Genomic DNA, 18,029 nt, shown 5'->3' on the forward strand with positions numbered 1-18,029 from the left:
CTCTTAGGCAGGAGAAGGATTTCTGGTTGTTTATCACTGCACCTGTCATTAAGGTGATGGCAGGACCAGATGATTTCATAAGGTTTTTCTTAAGTTTCGGGAACCAGATAGTTCTATTTAAACTTTTCTACCAGAATAGAAAAAGGAGGAAATTTTACAGATTATTGTTTCTGTTAGTGTGAAACTGTTAGAAAACTTGATAAATAGAAATAGACAAATAGAAAATTATGGCCCTGTCTCCTTTATTAATATTTATTATAATAATTAATAGCAAATAGGTGTATCTATAAGAAATCTGAAAATATTGGTATGCAGATATATTCAGGAGTAAATTTAAAGAATAAGAAACCATGGCTAAATTGGCTTCACCTTAGACACCAATCTCCAATACTAGGAGATTACTAATGTCATACTATTTTAAGAAGTCAAAGAAGGCCTGGACTCGATGGCTTACACCAATAATCCCAACACTTTGGGAGGCCAAGGCGAGTGGATCACTTGAGCCCAGGAGTTTTAATACCAGCCTGGCCAACGTGGTGGAACCCCATCTCTATGAAAATTTAGCCAGGCATGGTGGTGCACACTGTAGTCCCAGATACTAGGAGACTGAGGCAGGAGAATCAGTTGAACCTAGTAGGCAGAGGTTGCAATGAGCTGAGATCGCACCACTGCACTCCATCCTGAGCAACAGAGCAAGACACTGTCTCAAAAAGAAAAAAGTCAAAGAAAGGAAACCTTTTGATCATCTCATTAGATGCCAAGAAGGTTTTTTGTCCAAGTTCATTATTATTTATTGTTTTTTTTTAAATTTTTTTACATTTTTTTGGGTAGAGATGGTGTCTCCCTATGTTACCCAGACTGATCTTGAATCTCTGACCTCAAATGATCCTCCCACCTTGGCCTCCCAAAGTGCTGGGATTACAGGTGTGAACCACTGCACCTGGCCTATTTATTCATTTTTTAAAAAACTCTTAGATAAGTATGAATGTATGAAGTCTTTTTTTTTTTTTTTGAAGATGTATTTCAAACCAAATTATTATGCCTTTTGGTGAAACCCTTGAAGCATTCCCAATAACTGTGAGGTGGAACAAAATAGACACCCACTATTGGCTGGGTGAAGTGGCTCTCCCACCTGTAATCCCAGCACTTTGGGAAACCAAGGCAGGAGAATCGCTTGAGGCCAGGAGCTGGAGGCTGCAGTGAGCAATAACTGTGCCACTGCACTTCAGCATGGGCAAGAGAGTGATACCCTGTCTCAAAAAAACAAACAAAAAAATTGTCAACATTATATTTTAACATTTTCTAAAAGTACCAGGAAATACAGTTTGCCAAGAGAAATAAAACTTATAAATATTGTCAAGATACACAATTATTATATGCAGTTGATCTAATTAATTAACACATACAATTTTGTTCCACGCTGAACTCCACCAAAGCTGTGGCCAAATTTTTTAAAAATTACAGACCCACGGGGACGAGGGAAACAACAGAAAATACACCACCTATAAAATTGCAGAAGCAATAATGCAGGTAGACCAATGGCAGCCTACCCACGAAGGCCAAATCCCAAGTCAATGGCATAAACAATCCTCAAAAGATCCAAAAACAGGAAGTACAGAGCCAGCCACTTTGGATGCTTGGCTATAGTAGACCTGTTTTATGCTGCAGTCACGACAGATACCTTGATTGTGGTGAGCCCTGTATCTTCCAGAGTTTGCTCATGATCTCACCCACTGATTTCACCAAAAGAGGTCTGTGAACTTTCCTGAAAGTTAAAGCCAGACTGTGACCCAGAGAGAAGTTTGTATTTTTCTGGGAACCTTCTTTGATAGTAACAAAACTGCTCTGTGCAGGTAGTTTTATACTTGATGCTGAGTTTTGTTTTGTTTTGTTTTGTTTTTGAGACAGAGTCTTGCTCTGCCGCTCAGGCTGGAGTGCAGTGGTGCAGTCTCAGCTCGCTGCAACCTCCACCTCCCGGGTTCGAGCGATTCTCCTGCCTCAGCCTCCTGAATAGCTGGGATTATAGGCACGTGCCTCCACAACCGGCTAATTTTTGTATTTTTAGTAGAGACGGGGTTTCACCGTGTTGGCCAGGCTGGTCTCCAACTCCCAACCTCGTGATCTGCCCACCTCGGCTTCCCAAAGTGCTGGGATTACAGACGTGAGCCACCATGCCCAGCCTATGCTGAGTTTTCAAAAGCCAAACTTTATACTGTTTGGGATGCACACACATAGATTCTAAAAGTGTAAGGAAAAACAAGAGAATGTTTACCACAAAAGTATTGATTGCCAGGGAGTTGGACACATAAGCATCTGATGTATTGGTTATAGATAAAGTTACGTTTCTTTTTTTTTTTTTTTTTTTTTTGTTGAGACGGAGTCTCGCTCTGTCTCCCAGGCTGGAGTGCAGTGGCCAGATCTCAGCTCACTACAAGCTCCGCCTCCCGGGTTTACGCCATTCTCCTGCCTCAGCCTCCCAAGTAGCTGGGACTACAGGCACCCACCGCCTCGCCCGGCTAGTTTTTTGCATTTTTTTTTTTTTAGTAGAGACGGGGTTTCACTGTGTTAGCCAGGATGGTCTCGATCTCCTGACCCCGTGATCTGCCCGTCTTGGCCTCCCAAAGTGCTGGGATTACAGGCTTGAGGCACCGCGCCCGGCCACGTGTCTTAACCTAGTTGCATTTTACATATTTTGAAAAATTATAATGAAGGAATAATTGTGTGTGTGTGTGTGCATGTCTGTGTCTGTGTGTTTTGAGACGGAGTCTTGCTCTGTCACCCAGGCTGGAGTGCAGCGGTGCCATCTCAGCTCACTGCAACCTCCACCTCCCGGGTTCAAGCAATTCTCCTGCCTCAGCCTCCCGAGTAGCTGGTATTACAGACAAGTACCACTATGCCTGGCTAATTTTTGTATTTTTAGTAGAGACGGGGTTTTGTCGTGTTGACCAGGCTGGTCTCAAACTCCTGTCCTCGAGTGATCCACTCTTCTCAGCCTCCCAGAGTGCTGGGATTATAGGTGTGAGCCACCACATTTGGCCAAATGTAACAAGAAATATTCAAGGCCTGTGTAAAGAAATCTTTAGGCTAGGCGTGGTGGCACACACCTGTAATCCCAGCACTTTGGGAGGTGAGGTGGGAGGATCGCTTGAGCCCAGGAGTTCAAGACCAGCCTGGGCAATATAGGGAGACCCTGTCCTCTACCAAAAATAATAATTAATTAAAAAGTTAAGCAATCTTTAAAGCTTAACTAAAGACATGAAGGATACTTTGGGAGTAAGATTTTCCATCCTGGAGCAGGGGAGGTTTGACCAAAATGAAACTAATATTTGATCTAGAAAAGTTAATGTGCAAGAATACTGAGCACAGTAGCTCACGCTTATAATTCCAACACTTTGAGAGGTTGAGGAAGGAGGATCACTTGAAGTGAGGAGTTTGAGACCAGCCTAGGCAACATAGCAAGACTCTGTCTCTACAAAAAAATTAAAATTGGCCAGGTGTGGTGGTGTGTGCCTGTAATGCCAGCTACTTGGGAGGCTGAGCCCAGAGGAGGAGGAGATCTTGAGCCCGGGAGTTTGAGGCTGAGGTGAGCTATGATCACGCCATTGCACTGCATCCCAGGCAACAGAGTGACAACCTATCTTTAAAAAAAAAAAGGAAAAAGAAAGTTATTGTGTAAGAATAGCCAAAAGGGGAAAAAATAGATGTTAATGAAAAAGGTACTAGATATTAGAGCACATTTTGAAGCTTCATTAATTTTTTCTACAGAAGAAGCAAATCAGTAGATAAATACAGAATCCAAAAATAGACCTAAGCATGGAGATTCAGCTGTGGTAGCATTACACATCACAAAGGGAAAGCATGTTTGGGAAAATATCACTTAGATCTCTGCCTTAGCAAAAAAACATTTAGATTGATGAAGAATTGTTAACCCCAAAACCCTAAAAACAAAAGAGAACTTCAATAAGAAAGCATGAATTAATTTATGTTTTTATTGTGATACTTTCTTTTTAAACAGATAAGTCCAGATGCCGTAGAGGAAAAAAGTGGATACGTGTATTTAAAATTCTGAGTGGAAAATTGTTACTGTAATCAAACTCAAAAGACATGACAAACTGAGGAAAAATATTTGTACCACAAATGGAAAATTTTCTTAATTGACAAAGACCTTTTATAAATGAAAAGTGCTAATAGTCTAGTACAAACAAGACAAAGGATTTGAATAGGCATTTTGCAGAAAAATAAATATGAAAGGCCAGTAGACATAAAAATGATTCCTTCTTTCATAATTAAAAACAATGGGATAGTATATTTTACCTCTGAATTTGACTAACAGTTTAGAAGTTCAGTACTAACTCAGCATGAGTGAAACTGTAGGAGCTCAGGGTGGCTTCATGATTGATGGTAGTGTGGAGCTATGATTGCACTGTTCTGAAGAGCAGTTTGACCCCATATCCATCAGCATTTTCAGTGCAGGAACTTTTGGACCCAGCCATCCCACCACTGAAGGATATAGAGGTGTATTCCCTAGGTTTACCTAGAAGGACATAAAATGTTGTTTCTTACAGCTTTGGCTGTGATAGCAAAACACCACAAAACCCTGAGCCCCACGTGGAGATTGGGAGTGGAGTTGAAGTTCAGTCCATTCTCCTGGTCGGACTTAGTTGATCAAGGAGAAGTAGAAGGAAAATCTGCCACTGGCACACCCACCATCATGCTCCTCTGGGATAGGTAGCATCACAGATTAGCCATAATACTGCCTAACTGGCCTTGCTTCCTCCGCAAAGGGAAGCCTTTGTATTTAATGATAAAAGGGACCTCTTTGCCTCGTGGACACCAAGAACACAACTGAGCACGCTGCCCAACTGTGAGCTCCTAGGGTGTCACTGCGCTAGAGTCCTTTAGACCGTGCTCCATTCCTGGCCTCTCAGCAAAAATGGCCCAGTTGCCATGCTGGACCTGGCCTTTCGGAGGCGTATAGAAGACAAGCCCTCGGCCGGGCGCGGTGGCTCAAGCCTGTAATCCCAGCACTTTGGGAGGCCGAGACGGGCGGATCACGAGGTCAGGAGATCGAGACCATCCTGGCTAACACGGTGAAACCCCGTCTCTACTAAAAATACAAAAACTAGCCGGGCGAGGTGGCGGGCGCCTGTAGTCCCAGCTACTCGGGAGGCTGAGGCAGGAGAATGGCATAAACTTGGGAGGCAGAGCTTGCAGTGAGCTGAGGTCCGGCCACTGCACTCCAGCCTGGGCGACAGAGCGAGACTCCGCCTCAAAAAAAAAAAAAAAAAAAAGAAGACAAGCCCTCAAAATCTCCATGAGAAATCCTACACAGTCCTTCTGGCATAGTCACCCCGCCTTACTCCTGTAGCCTGCGACTTCAGGTTATCCACTGTATTGTGCCTGCAGAGCTTGTCCTTCTCCTTAGTTCCAAGTGTGTTGCCAGAGGGATGGAATTTGAGTACATTACTCCCAGTGAGGATCTACTCCCTTTCCCCTCCTCCCATCACCTTATGAGAGACTGTGAAGAGCCTTATGGAGAATGTTTGCTACACCAGTTGAGTGCAGTTAATAGGCATGAGCTGTCAGCCTGGGGGAGACCGTATTGTGGGGACCTACAATCACAGGGACACAAAACCTTAAAAGTGGGGGGCGAGAAGAAGCAGGGAGAGTGGTGGGGAGTTTTTGGTGGGGGGAAAGGAGATAAAAAGACTGAAATCTCCTCCCACATCTTTTTGGCATCACTACCCCGTTAAAAAAAGGTCTCTATTCTTGCCACAGAACTGTGCATGAGAAATTGGCTACATTTGGTTAGGGTGTGATAAAAGCAGTTCTTCTGCCACTAGCGCTCTTAGAGACAAGAGCTCCTTTCTTTGTAGGTTTTGCTTCGTGTCTCTGTTTGTGAGAAATATTCTGATTCATGAAAATCTAGTCTAATTGCCTGAATGTAGAGCCTCACCACAGGCCTGGTCTTTACTGGTAGATGCAGTGATTTTCTTTCCTGCCTGAGAAAGCGTTGTGGCCGGTGCCTGTGTCTCATGATTTAGGTCAATATGGGCCGACCTTCCTCATCCTTCTTCTCTCTCGAAAGCTGGGGCCCCATGGGCCCCATTCTCTGTGGATGTAAGAAACCTCATTTATGTTAGTAGATCCTGTGAATGCTTTGAAATCCCCCGTGCTTGTGAGAATCAGAAATATTGCTTGATAAAATAAATGTTTTTGTATTCTTTGGTCTTCATTTTTTGGAAGGAAAAAACTCTGGAAACAAAATATGCTTTTTTTTTTTTTTTTTTTTTTTTTTTTTTGAGATAGAGTCTTGCTCTGTCGCCCAGGCTGGAGTGCAGTGGCCGGATCTCGGCTCACTGCAAGCTCCGCCTCCCGGGTTTATGCCATTTTCCTGCCTCAGCCTCCCGAGTAGCTGGGACTACAGATGCCCGCCACCGCGTCCGGCTAGTTTTTTTTTGTATTTTTTTAGTAGAGATGGGGTTTCACCGTGTTAGCCAGGATGGTCTCGATCTCCTGCCAGGCTAACCGCGCCTGGCAACAAAGTATTCTTTAACAGTTACCTGGTTTAGTAAATTGTAGCGTATCCATGCAATGGTATATTTTTTAATTCCTTAAAACATCTGTGTATTTTGATAAGGAAAGATCTTCTAGTGTAATTATCCACTGATTAAAAACTGTGGTTGTGTGTGCACTATAAAATACATATGTGTAGGCTGGGCGCGGTGGCTCACGCCTGTAATCCCAGCACTTTGGGAGGCTGAGACGGGCAGATCACGAGGTCAGGAGATCGAGACCATCCTGGCTAACACGGTGAAACCCCATCTCTACTAAAAATACAAAAAATTAGCCGGGCATGGTGGCGGGCGCCTGTAGTCCCAGCTACTTGGGAGGCTGAGGCAGGAGAATGGCGTGAACCCGGGAGGCGGAGCTTGCAGTGAGCCGAGATCGTGCCACTGCGCTCCAGCCTGAGTGAGAGCAAGACTCTGTCTCAAAAAAAAAAAAAATGCATATGTGTGAATATGTAATGGACTATGTAAAGAGATACATAAATGTTGGTATGTACATGAAATGTTTTAGGAATAAATCATAATTATTTGTTAGGAGGAGGCATGGAAAGGATAGCATTTCTTGTTTTTGCCTTTTTGTACTCTGTCTTTTCTTATTAAGGAATTGTACAACTACAACTAAGTTTTGTCAGTTGGGATTGTCTGGTTTATAGGATTATAAGTAAGTCTGCTTTGTCTTCCTCATTTTTCAGTATTGCATTTTTATCTTTTCTGTTTATTTTTCTAAGTTAACATTGTCTTTCTATCCATGCATTCTTAGGTTACACCGGATGACATCAATTGAAAGAGAAGAAAAGGAGAAAGTCAAAAAAAAAGAGAAAAAACAGGAAGAGGAAGAAACGATGCAGCAAGCAACATGGGTAAAATACACATTTCCAGTTAAACATCAGGTAATTTTGACAACAACCCTTTAAAATAGTGTTAGCCATTTCTGAAACTTTTATCCTGAAACTTTGAATACTAATTTTATTTTACTTTTGACATAGTCTTTTTATTTTATTTATTTATTTATTTATTTTTGACACAGAGTCTGGCTCTGTTGCTTAGACTGGAGTGCAGTGGCACAATCTTGGCTCACTACAGCCTCAGCCCCCTGGGTTCAAATGATTCTTCTGCCTCAGCCTCCTGAGTAGCTGGGATTATAGGCATGCAGCACCATGCCCGGCTAATTTTTGTATTTTAAGTAGAGACAGGGTTTCGCCATGTTAGCCAGGTGAGTCTTGAACTCCTGACCTCAGGTGATCCTCCTGCCTTGGCCTCCCAAAGTGCTGGGATTACAGGTGTGAGCCACTGCTCCTGGCCTACTTTTGACATAGTCTTTTAAGTAATATGTTAGGGATGAAGTGCATCTTCCTGGCAAATTTACAAAGCATCAGTTTATCTTAGTAGAATATAGGAGGCTTATGAGGACAATTTGTTGAAGTTGTTATAAAACTGTAAAATTGTGTTAAATTTTACATGCTAAAAAGGAGCATTATTTCATTGATCTTTGATTCCCAGTGAAAGCTAAGTTGATTAGTAAATTTTATTTGTCCCCACTTGGAAAAACCTGGGGATGATTAGTAAATTTAATTTGCCTGACTTTGAAACTTGTTTGGTAAAAACGTGTAAAACCACATGTGGTTTATAAGCATTGTCATTCTTACTGTTGAATGTTTTCATTTACACCAGGTTTGGAAACAAAAAGGTGAAGAGTACAGAGTGACGGGCTATGGTGGTTGGAGCTGGATTAGTAAAACTCATGTCTATAGGTTTGTTCCGAAATTGCCAGGCAATACTAATGTGAATTACAGAAAGTCATTAGAAGGAAGTAAGTAATTAAAATTACGTTTTCTGCATAATCGTTCTGCTTTATATTTCTTTTTTTTTTTCTCTTTTTTTTTTTTTTTTGAGACGGAGTCTCGCTCTGTCGCCCAGGCTGGAGTGCAGTGGCTGGATCTCAGCTCACTGCAAGCTCCGCCTCCCGGGTTTACGCCATTCTCCTGCCTCAGGCTCCGGAGTAGGTGGGACTACAGGCACCCGCCACCTCGCCCGGCTAGTTTTTTGTATTTTTTTTAGTAGAGACAGGGTTTCACCGTGTTAGCCAGGATGGTCTCGATCTCCTGACCTCGTGATCCGCCCGTCTCGGCCTCCCAAAGTCCTGGGATTACAGGCTTGAGCCACCGTGCCCGGCCTGCTTTATATTTCTTATAGATTTGTAGTATATTGACTATATTTTAGATAAAAACATTTTCCTGAAATTTTTAATAGTACTGCAAAATTACCAATTTAGTTTACTAAAACCCTAAAACTTTAAAAATTACCTTTATTCACAGGAATTTGATGTCTCAGATTTCCGTAAGATCGTAGAATGGAACTTGTTTTTTAGAAGAGGCCTCAGCCGCCTGATTATCATTTTTCAAAATCTTAGATTCAGGCCAGGCCACCAGGTGCAGTGGTTCATGCCTGTAATCCCAGCACTTTGGGAGGCTGAGGCAGGTGTATTACTTGGGAGTTCTAGACTACCCTGGCTAATATGGTGAAACCCCATCTCTACTAAAAATACAAAATTTACTGGGTGTGCTGGCACACACCTGTGATCCCAGCTACTCAGGAGGCTAAGGCAGGAGAATGGTTTAAACCCAGGAGGCAGAGGTTGCAGTGAGCCAAGGTTGCACCACTGAGCTCCAGCCTGGGTGACAAAGCAAGACTGTCTCAAAAAAAAAAAAAAAAAAAAAAATTTCGGGCCAGCCGCAGTGGCTTACACCTATAATCCCAGTGCTTTGGGAGGCTAAGGCAGGAGGATCACTTGAGGCCAGAGGATCACTTGAGCCCAGGAGTTCAAGGCAAACCTGGGCAACATAGCAAGACCCCATATCTACAAAAAAGTTTAAAAAATTAACCAGGCGTGTTGCCACGTGGTGCTACTTGGGGGTCTGAGGCAGGAGGATTGCTTGACGCCAGGAGTTTGAGATTGCAGTGAGCTACAATTGTGCTGTTGCACTCGAGCATGGATGACAGAGCAAGACTCAATCTCTTAAAAAAAAATCTTAAATTCAGTACTAATTCACTTCTTGAGGAGTTATGTATCTGGTAACCTTAGCATGTTGCACGTAAGAGAAAACCAGAAAGGAAGTGATAGAGGCTTCCAAAACACTGTCACATAAATGAGGTTTTTTTGTGGGGGTTAGGAAGTTGTTTTTGTTTTTGTTTTTGTTTTTGTTTTTTTGAGATGGAATCTCGCTCTGTCGCCAGGCTGGAGTGCATTAGCGTATCTCGGCTCACTGCAACCTTCGCCTCCTGGGTTCAAGCAATTCTCCTGCCTCAGCCTCCCAAGTAGCTGGGACTACAGGCGCACACCACCATGCCCAGCTAATTTTTGTATTTTTTGTAGAGATGGGGTTTCACCATGTTGGCCAGGATGGTCTCGATCTCGACCTCAAGTGATCTGCCTGCCTTGGCCTTCCAAAGTGCTGGGATTACAGGTGTGAGTCACTGCTCCCAGCCAACTTTTGTCACTCTTGGTTCAGTTGTCACTGACCATTTTTTAAAATCCTGTGGTGTTTTAAAACAAATCCCAGAAATCATGTTTCACCAGAAGTTCAGTATGTATCTCTACATAGACATTTTTTCCATAACCATCATGTCATTATCACACTCAACGAATTAACTATAATTAATAAATTAATCATCTGATTTTCAGTCCATATTCCACTTGACCTAGTTGTCTTAGAGGTACCTTTTTACTGTTAGCAGTAAACCAGGTCCAGGCAAGGCCACACATTGCATTTCATGATTTTTCTTCAGTCTTTTATTCTGTTATATAAACTTCAAGGAGTCCAAGAACCATTCAAATAGATTACAAAAATTTATATACACACTTTTTTCCTTGGTAGAGGATCATAGTATTTATCCATTTCTAATAGGGTTCTGTGACACAAAGTATGTTAGAAACTACTAATATGGACTTTCTGGAATCAACGAACAGATTGTGATAATCCTTCATACACGAGTTTTCTTTCATTATATTTTTGTGTGTGTGTGACAGTCTCGCTCTGTCAGCCAGGCTGGAGTGCAGTGGAGTGGAGTGGACTGCAAACTCCACCTCCCAGGTTCTAGCAGTTCTCCTGCTTCAGTCTCCCAAGTAGCTGGGACTACAGGCTCGTACCACCACACCTGGCTAATTTTTGTATTTTTAGTAGAGATGGGGTTTCACCTTGCTGGGCTGGTCTTGAACTCCTGGCCTCAAGTGATCTGCCTGCCTCAGCCTCCCAAAGTGCTGAGATTACAGGCATGAGCCACCACACCCACCCAAATTTTATCACTTTTGTTTCAGTTGTCACTGACCACTTTTTTTTTTTGAGATGGAGTCTCATTCTGTCACGCAGGCTGGAGTGCAGTGGTACGATCTCAGTTCACTGCAACCTCCAACTCCCAGGTTTCAGCGATTCTCCTGCCTCATCCTCCTGAGTAGGGATCACAGGTGTGCACCACCATGCCTGGCTAATTTTTCTATTTTTTTTTTTTTTGAGACGGAGTCTCGCTCTGTCGCCCGGGCTGGAGTGCAGTGGCCGGATCTCAGCTCACTGCAACCTCCGCCTCCCGGGTTTACGCCATTCTCCTGCCTCAGCCTCCGGAGCAGCTGGGACTGCAGGCGCTCGCCACCTCGCCCGGCTAGTTTTTTGTATTTTTTTTTTAGTAGAGATGGGGTTTCACAGTGTTAACCAGGATGGTCTCGATCTCCTGACCTCGTGATCCGCCCGTCTCGGCCTCCCAAAATGCTGGGATTACAGGCTTGAGCCACCGCGCCCTGCCTAATTTTTCTATTTTTAATAGAGATGGGGTTTCACCATGTTGGCTAGGCTAGTCTTGAACTCCTTGTCCTCAAGTGATCCACCTGCCTTTGCCTCCCAAAGTGCTAGGATTATAGGCATGAGCTACCACATACATCCAAATTTTATCACTCTTGTTTCAGTTGTCACTGACCGCTTATTTTTTTTGAGACGTAGTCTCACTCTGTCACCCCGGCTGGAGTGCAGTGGCGTGACCTCGGCTCGCTGCAGCCTCCGCCTCCTGGGTTCAAGCAATTCTCCTGTCTCAGCTTCCTGAGTAGCTGGGATCACAGGTGCGCACCACCACGCCCAGATAATTTTTGTATTTTTAGTAGAGATGGGGTTTCACCATGTTAGCCAGGCGGGTCTGAAACTCCTGACCTCAGGTGATCCACTCACCTCTGCCCCGCATAGTGCTGGGATTATAGGCATGAGTCACCACGCCAGCCTGTAGTATTAATGTTTATCTTGTAGCTATGTTACTGAATTACAATTTTTATTTTTATTTTTTTTTGGACACAGAGCCTCACTCTGTCACCCAGGCTGGAGTAGAGTGGCATGAGGCTCTGCACCAGGTCCACTTTTTTTTTTTTTATCCTGCAGTGTTTTAAAACAAATTTCATAAATCATGTTTCACCAAAAATGTTTGTACAAAGTTTTCTGAAATGTCTGAAATTCAGTCATTCCTTCTATGTTTTAGGTCAGCCAGGCATATAGGATTGTGTGGTACCTTATACTCAGTAAGACCTTTGTACTTTTTTTTTTTTAAATGAAGAAATGAAACATAACTTGCTGGAAAATACTTGTTTGTTTTCACTAAACTTGACATATTAAAGTACTAATACTGGAAATAACGTTAATTGTGCTATACATGGTTCTTTTTAGCCAAAAATAATATGGATGAAAATATGGATGAGTCAGATAAAAGAAAATGTTCACGAAGTCCCAAAAAAATAAAAACAGAACCTGATTCTGAAAAAGATGAGGTAAAAGATTCAGATGCTGCAAAAGGAGCAGACCAAAGTGAAATGGATATCTCAAAGATTACTGAGAAAAAGGACCAAGGTAAGGAGAGTCAGCTGTGGAGGACAGCCTGGGGGTGATAAGAATGCAGTGGATCGGGGTCCCACCACAGGAAAGGTACTGCGTTGTGTTTTCTTGATAATAGCTTTATTAAAATGTAATTCATATCCCATACAATTCACCCAATTCAAGTGTAAATTCAATGGTTTTTAGTATAGTCACAAAGTTCAACCATTATCATGTCAATCTTAGAACATTTTCATAACGTTGAAAAGAAGCCTCATTCATACCCATTAGCAGTTACTTACCAATCCTTCCCCAAAGTGCCGCCAGCTTAGCGGTCTACTTTCTGTCTCTCTGGATTTGCCTATTTTGGACAGTCCATAGAAATGGAATCAGGCAATATGTGGTCCTTTGTGGCTGGCTTCATCCACTTAGCATGTTTTTAAGGTTCATCCATGTTGTAGCATGTATCAGTACTTTCTATTTCTGAATAATACTCTATGGATATGCCACATTTTGTTATCCATTCATTAGTTGATGGACATTGGGCTGTTTCCTCTTTTGGCTATTATGAATAATGCTGCTATGAACATTCATGCAGAAGTTTTTTGTGGCCAAGCGTTTTCACATCTCTTGGAGGTATACCTAGGAATGGAATTACTGGATCATATGGTAACTCTGTTTAACCTTTTGAGGAACTACATTGTCTTTTGTAACAAGTCATTTTTTAAAAAACTAGATAAGCTAAATAATGCATGTAGCTAGAGATATGTTATAACTGTAAAAGTCTATACAAAATATTACATGAAGGTACTAGCGTGTGCAGTCGCCTGCCACATACTAAGTACTTTTTCATTATGGCATTCCATCATTTTTAGATACTAAGGATCAGAATATTTAAGTATTTCGGGGATGTATGTCTCATAAAGTTCAACACTATCCATTGATCAGGAACTTTGAAATATATGTTCAAGCTCTAGAGAGAAAATGAGAAAAATAGATACTTTAATATTTTTGGCTAGGCACAGTGGCTCATGCCTATAATCTCAGCACTTTGGGAGGCTGAGTTGGGCGGATCACCTGATGTCAGGAGTTCAAGACCAGCCTGGCCAACATCGCGAAACCATGTCTCTACTGAAAATTCAAAAACTAGCCAGGCATGGTGTCACATGCCTCTAATCCCAGCTACTCGGGAGGCTGAGGCACGAGAATTGCTTGAACCCAGGGGGTGGAGGTTGCAGTGAACTGTGATCACGCCGCTGCACTCCAGCCTGGGCAACAGAGTGAGACTCCATCTCAAAAAAAAAAAAAAAAAAGTATAAATTCCTCCTTTCAGAGTAAAAGTTACATTTCTATAAATGTCTTTGTTTCACAGATGTGAAGGAGCTTTTAGATTCTGACAGTGATAAACCCTGCAAGGAAGAACCAATGGAAATAGACGATGACATGAAAACAGAGTCACATGTGAATTGTCAGGAGAGTTCTCAAGTTGATGTGGTCAATGTTAGTGAGGGTTTTCATCTAAGGACTAGTTACAAAAAGAAAACAAAATCATCCAAACTAGATGGACTTCTTGAAAGGAGAATTAAACAGTTTACACTGGAAGAAAAACAGCGCCTCGAAAAAATCAAGTTGGAGGGTGGAATTAAGGGTATAGGAAAGACTTCTACAAATTCTTCAAAAAATCTCTCTGAATCACCAGTAATAACAAAAGCAAAAGAAGGGTGTCAGAGTGACTCGATGCGACAAGAACAGAGCCCGAATGCAAATAATGATCGACCTGAGGACTTGATTCGGGGATGTTCAGAAAGTGATTCCTCAGTTCTTGGAATGAGTGATCCTAGTCATACCACAAACAAACTTTATCCAAAAGGTCAAGTGTTAGATGATATCTCCATTCGGAGCCCAGAAACAAACTGTCAGAAACAAAATTCCATTGAAAATGACATAGAAGAAAATGTCTCTGACCCTGCCAGTAAAGGCCAGGAACCCAGTAAGAGTAAAACAAAAGGAAATGATTTTTTCATTGAAGACGCTAAACTAGCCAGTGCAGGTGATATTGATTCTTTGATTTATAAGAACAAAAACCTGCTCATACAGGAGGAAAATGACACCATCGTTTCTTCTTCCAAGAGTGCTTTACATTCATCAGTGCCTAAAAGTACCAATGACAGAGATGCCACACCTCTGTCAAAAGCAATGGACTTTGAAGGAAAACTGGGATGTGACTCTGAATCTAATAGCACTTTGGAAAATAGTTCTGATACTGTGTCTATTCACGATAGCAGTGAAGAAGATATGATTGTTCAGAATAGCAATGAAAGTATTTCTGAACAGTTCAGAACTCAAGAAAAAGGTATTGAAGGCTTGGAGCCATTAAAATGTGAATTGGTTTCTGATAAGTCCACTGGAAACTGTGAGGACAGGCTGCTGGGTAAGGTAACTGAAGCAAATGGTAAAAAAACAAGTCAGCAGAAGAAATTAGAGGAGAGATCAGTTAATAAATGTAGTGATCAAATAAAGCTAAAAAATACTACTGACAAAAAGAATAATGAAAATCGAGAGTCCGAAAAGAAAGGACAGAGAACAAGTACATTTCAAATAAATGGAAAAGATAATAAACCCAAGATATATTTGAAAGGTGAATGCTTGAAAGAAATTTCTGAGAGTAAAGTAGTAAGTGGTAATATTGAACCAAAGGTTAATAATATAAATAAAATAATCCCTGAGAATGATATTAAATCATTGACTGTTAAAGAATCTGCTGTAAGGCCATTCATTAATGGTGATGTCATCATGGAAGATTTTAATGAAAGAAACAGCTCCGAAACAAAATCACATTTACTGAGTTCTTCAGATGCTGAAGGTAACTACCGAGATAGCCTTGAGACCCTGCCATCAACCAAAGAGTCTGACGGTACACAGACGACCACACCTTCACCATCTTGTCCAGAAAGCAATTCAGTTAATCAGGTAGAAGATATGGAAATAGAAACCTCAGAAGTTAAGAAAGTTACTTCATCACCTGTTCCTTCTGGAGAGGAATCTAATCTCAGTAATGACTTTATTGATGAAAATGGTCTGCCCGTCAACAAAAATGAAAATGTCAATGGAGAATCTAAAAGAAAAACCGTCATCACAGAAGTCACCACGATGACTTCCACTGTGGCCACAGAATCAAAAACTGTGATCAAGGTAGAAAAAGGCGATAAGCAAACTGTGGTTTCTTCCACAGAAAATTGTGCGAAGTCCACTGTCACAACCACCACTACAACGGTGACCAAGCTTTCCACACCCTCCACAGGCAGCACTGTGGACATCATCTCTGTAAAGGAGCAGAGCAAAACCGTGGTCACCACGACAGTGACAGACTCCCTGACCACCACAGGAGGCACGCTGGTTACATCTATGACTGTGAGCAAAGAGTATTCCACACGAGACAAAGTGAAACTGATGAAATTTTCAAGACCAAAGAAGACTCGCTCAGGTACAGCTCTGCCATCCTATAGAAAATTTGTTACCAAGAGCAGCAAGAAGAGCATTTTTGTTTTGCCTAATGATGACTTAAAAAAGTTGGCCAGAAAAGGAGGAATCCGAGAGGTCCCTTATTTTAATTACAATGCAAAACCTGCTTTGGATATATGGCCATATCCTTCTCCTAGACCAACCTTTGGCATCACTTGGAGGTATGTACTTTAAAATGTATTTGGGGAGGGAGAAAATTTTTAAAAGAATTATCTCACAAGAATATCTCATTTTTAAAAAATGAGATAATAGAGATAAGACAGGAAACATATATTAATGGCTAAAGATACTAATGGAAACAGGATACAGAAAGCTTCAAAATTGGCCAACTGGTATGTACTAAAGTTTTTGTAGGGAAAAATGTTTAAAGACTTAAAATTTAAGACAATGTTTTAAAATGAAATTCAGTTTTAACTTTCATAAGACAAAAGGAACGTGTCAGATGTGATTGTTTTTGTGGTCTGATTTTCTGAGTTACTGCTCTGGGAACAAGATAATCACCAACTTTCTGGAATGTTTTGTATTTTATTAGGTAATTCGTAAAAAATAAGACATAAACATGCCTGTAAATTTCATAAAGCTTATCATAATGTGAAAATCTTCCTAATGTAGCTTATTTGCATGATAAACACTTGTTTTGGAGTTCTCTGTTATTTGTGTATGAATAGGTAGTGTCTAAGATTCCTTAGAAATTTTTTTAAACCCAGAAAGAGTCCTAATTTAAAATTTTCTGGGCACTTTTAAGTTTAGGGGATGCATCCTAAATAGATAGTGTTGGCAGTTGTAAAATCATGTAGTTTGACGTTGGGAAGGGATCTTAGAACTTCTTATCTTTTGTAAATGTACAGTGATTTGCCTGTGGCTACAGAGACACAGGAATAGTGCCCGGTTTTCCTAAATCCCAGTCTGGTACTTTATCTGCTATATCACATTTCACTTATTTGTCCTTGCTTTCTCCTTTTTCATGTCCTTGTCTTTATCTTTTCACCCCTGTAATTGAGAAGGATGGAACATAAACATTGAAAACATGAGAGTTCTGGGAACATCTTTAGAAATCAGAATCGGTCATAGTTGCAGTTAGATTTTGCTAGGATCCTCAGATTATTTCAGCGAGTTAGGGAGCCGTTTTCATTTCCCCTTAGGCTTCGTTTTTGTGTGTCTTTTAACATTTTTCCAATTTCTTTAAAAATCACCCTTTTTTGGTTTCCTTTATATTACAATCAGCTAGTATTACAAAAAAAAGTAAGTACTCTCTATGAAGGAATTCATTTATTAATACAACCAGTCATAGTTTGTTTGACCAAGTTTTTTATAACTCATCTTTTGATTTGAAATAAAATATCATCACTCCATTACACACTCAATAGAGACAGCTGAAAAGTACAATTTCTCTGCAGGGCCTGCAATGAAGGATTTGCAGAATCCTGCAGGGAATCAAGGAACTCTTCATTACAATTCATGGATTTATAGGATTACTCTGCACTTTTCTGCTTTCTTCATTGAGAGCGGTCCCAAAATGTGTCCTTGACTGTCCTGCAGGTAACTTCTTTCCCACTGGAAAAGTTACTGTGTACAAATACTTTAATTATAAAGTGACCTGGCAGTTGTGGAGGCTGACCTTTCTGCTCTTTGTATTCTGAAACGGAGGGTAGGCTCAACTGGGAAGCACTCTTTTCTGAACTCTCCAGCAGAGTTAGGCACTGGTCCTGATCAAGTGTTGCTCGGGGCCCTGTTCTGCACAGCTGAATTTCAGGAGCTGAATTGAATGTCTTAGTATGCACTATGGCGCAGTTTGTATTACTTGATTTCACATTTTTTAATGAAAGGAAATACCTTCCATTAAACATTATACATTTTAAATTCATACTGCCTTCAAATGTATGCTAACATTTTAATTTGCTGAAACAAATTTGAGAGAAGCATAATCCTTGCTGTCTAATGGAGGCATGGGTAAATATGTAAATTGATCATGATTTTAGAATGCATTTTTAAAAAGCATATTGCTATAAAAAGCCATGCACGTGAAATCCATTTTTATACTAACACTTGAATAGAATAAATCTGATGGTTAGGAGTTAAGAATGCCAAAGATGCATGT

At 41.2% G+C, this 18,029-nt stretch overlaps 1 protein-coding gene across 13 annotated transcripts in view; it reads left to right on the forward strand.

Moving 5' to 3' along the window:
- Positions 1-18,029, forward strand: part of BPTF (bromodomain PHD finger transcription factor) — a 153,341-nt gene that overhangs the window by 72,374 nt on the left and 62,938 nt on the right. For all 13 annotated transcript variants that reach the window (XM_010379968.2, XM_010379964.2, XM_010379966.2 and 10 more), the window contains 4 exons: positions 7,330-7,459; positions 8,241-8,379; positions 12,266-12,445; positions 13,782-16,092. In XM_010379968.2, the coding sequence (XP_010378270.2) occupies positions 7,330-7,459; positions 8,241-8,379; positions 12,266-12,445; positions 13,782-16,092 (2,760 nt within the window). The remainder of the gene's footprint in view (positions 1-7,329; positions 7,460-8,240; positions 8,380-12,265; positions 12,446-13,781; positions 16,093-18,029) is intronic.

The sequence above is a fragment of the Rhinopithecus roxellana genome, chromosome 19 (assembly GCF_007565055.1).
Source record: "Rhinopithecus roxellana isolate Shanxi Qingling chromosome 19, ASM756505v1, whole genome shotgun sequence".
In the NCBI taxonomy this organism is placed as follows: Eukaryota; Metazoa; Chordata; class Mammalia; order Primates; family Cercopithecidae; genus Rhinopithecus; species Rhinopithecus roxellana.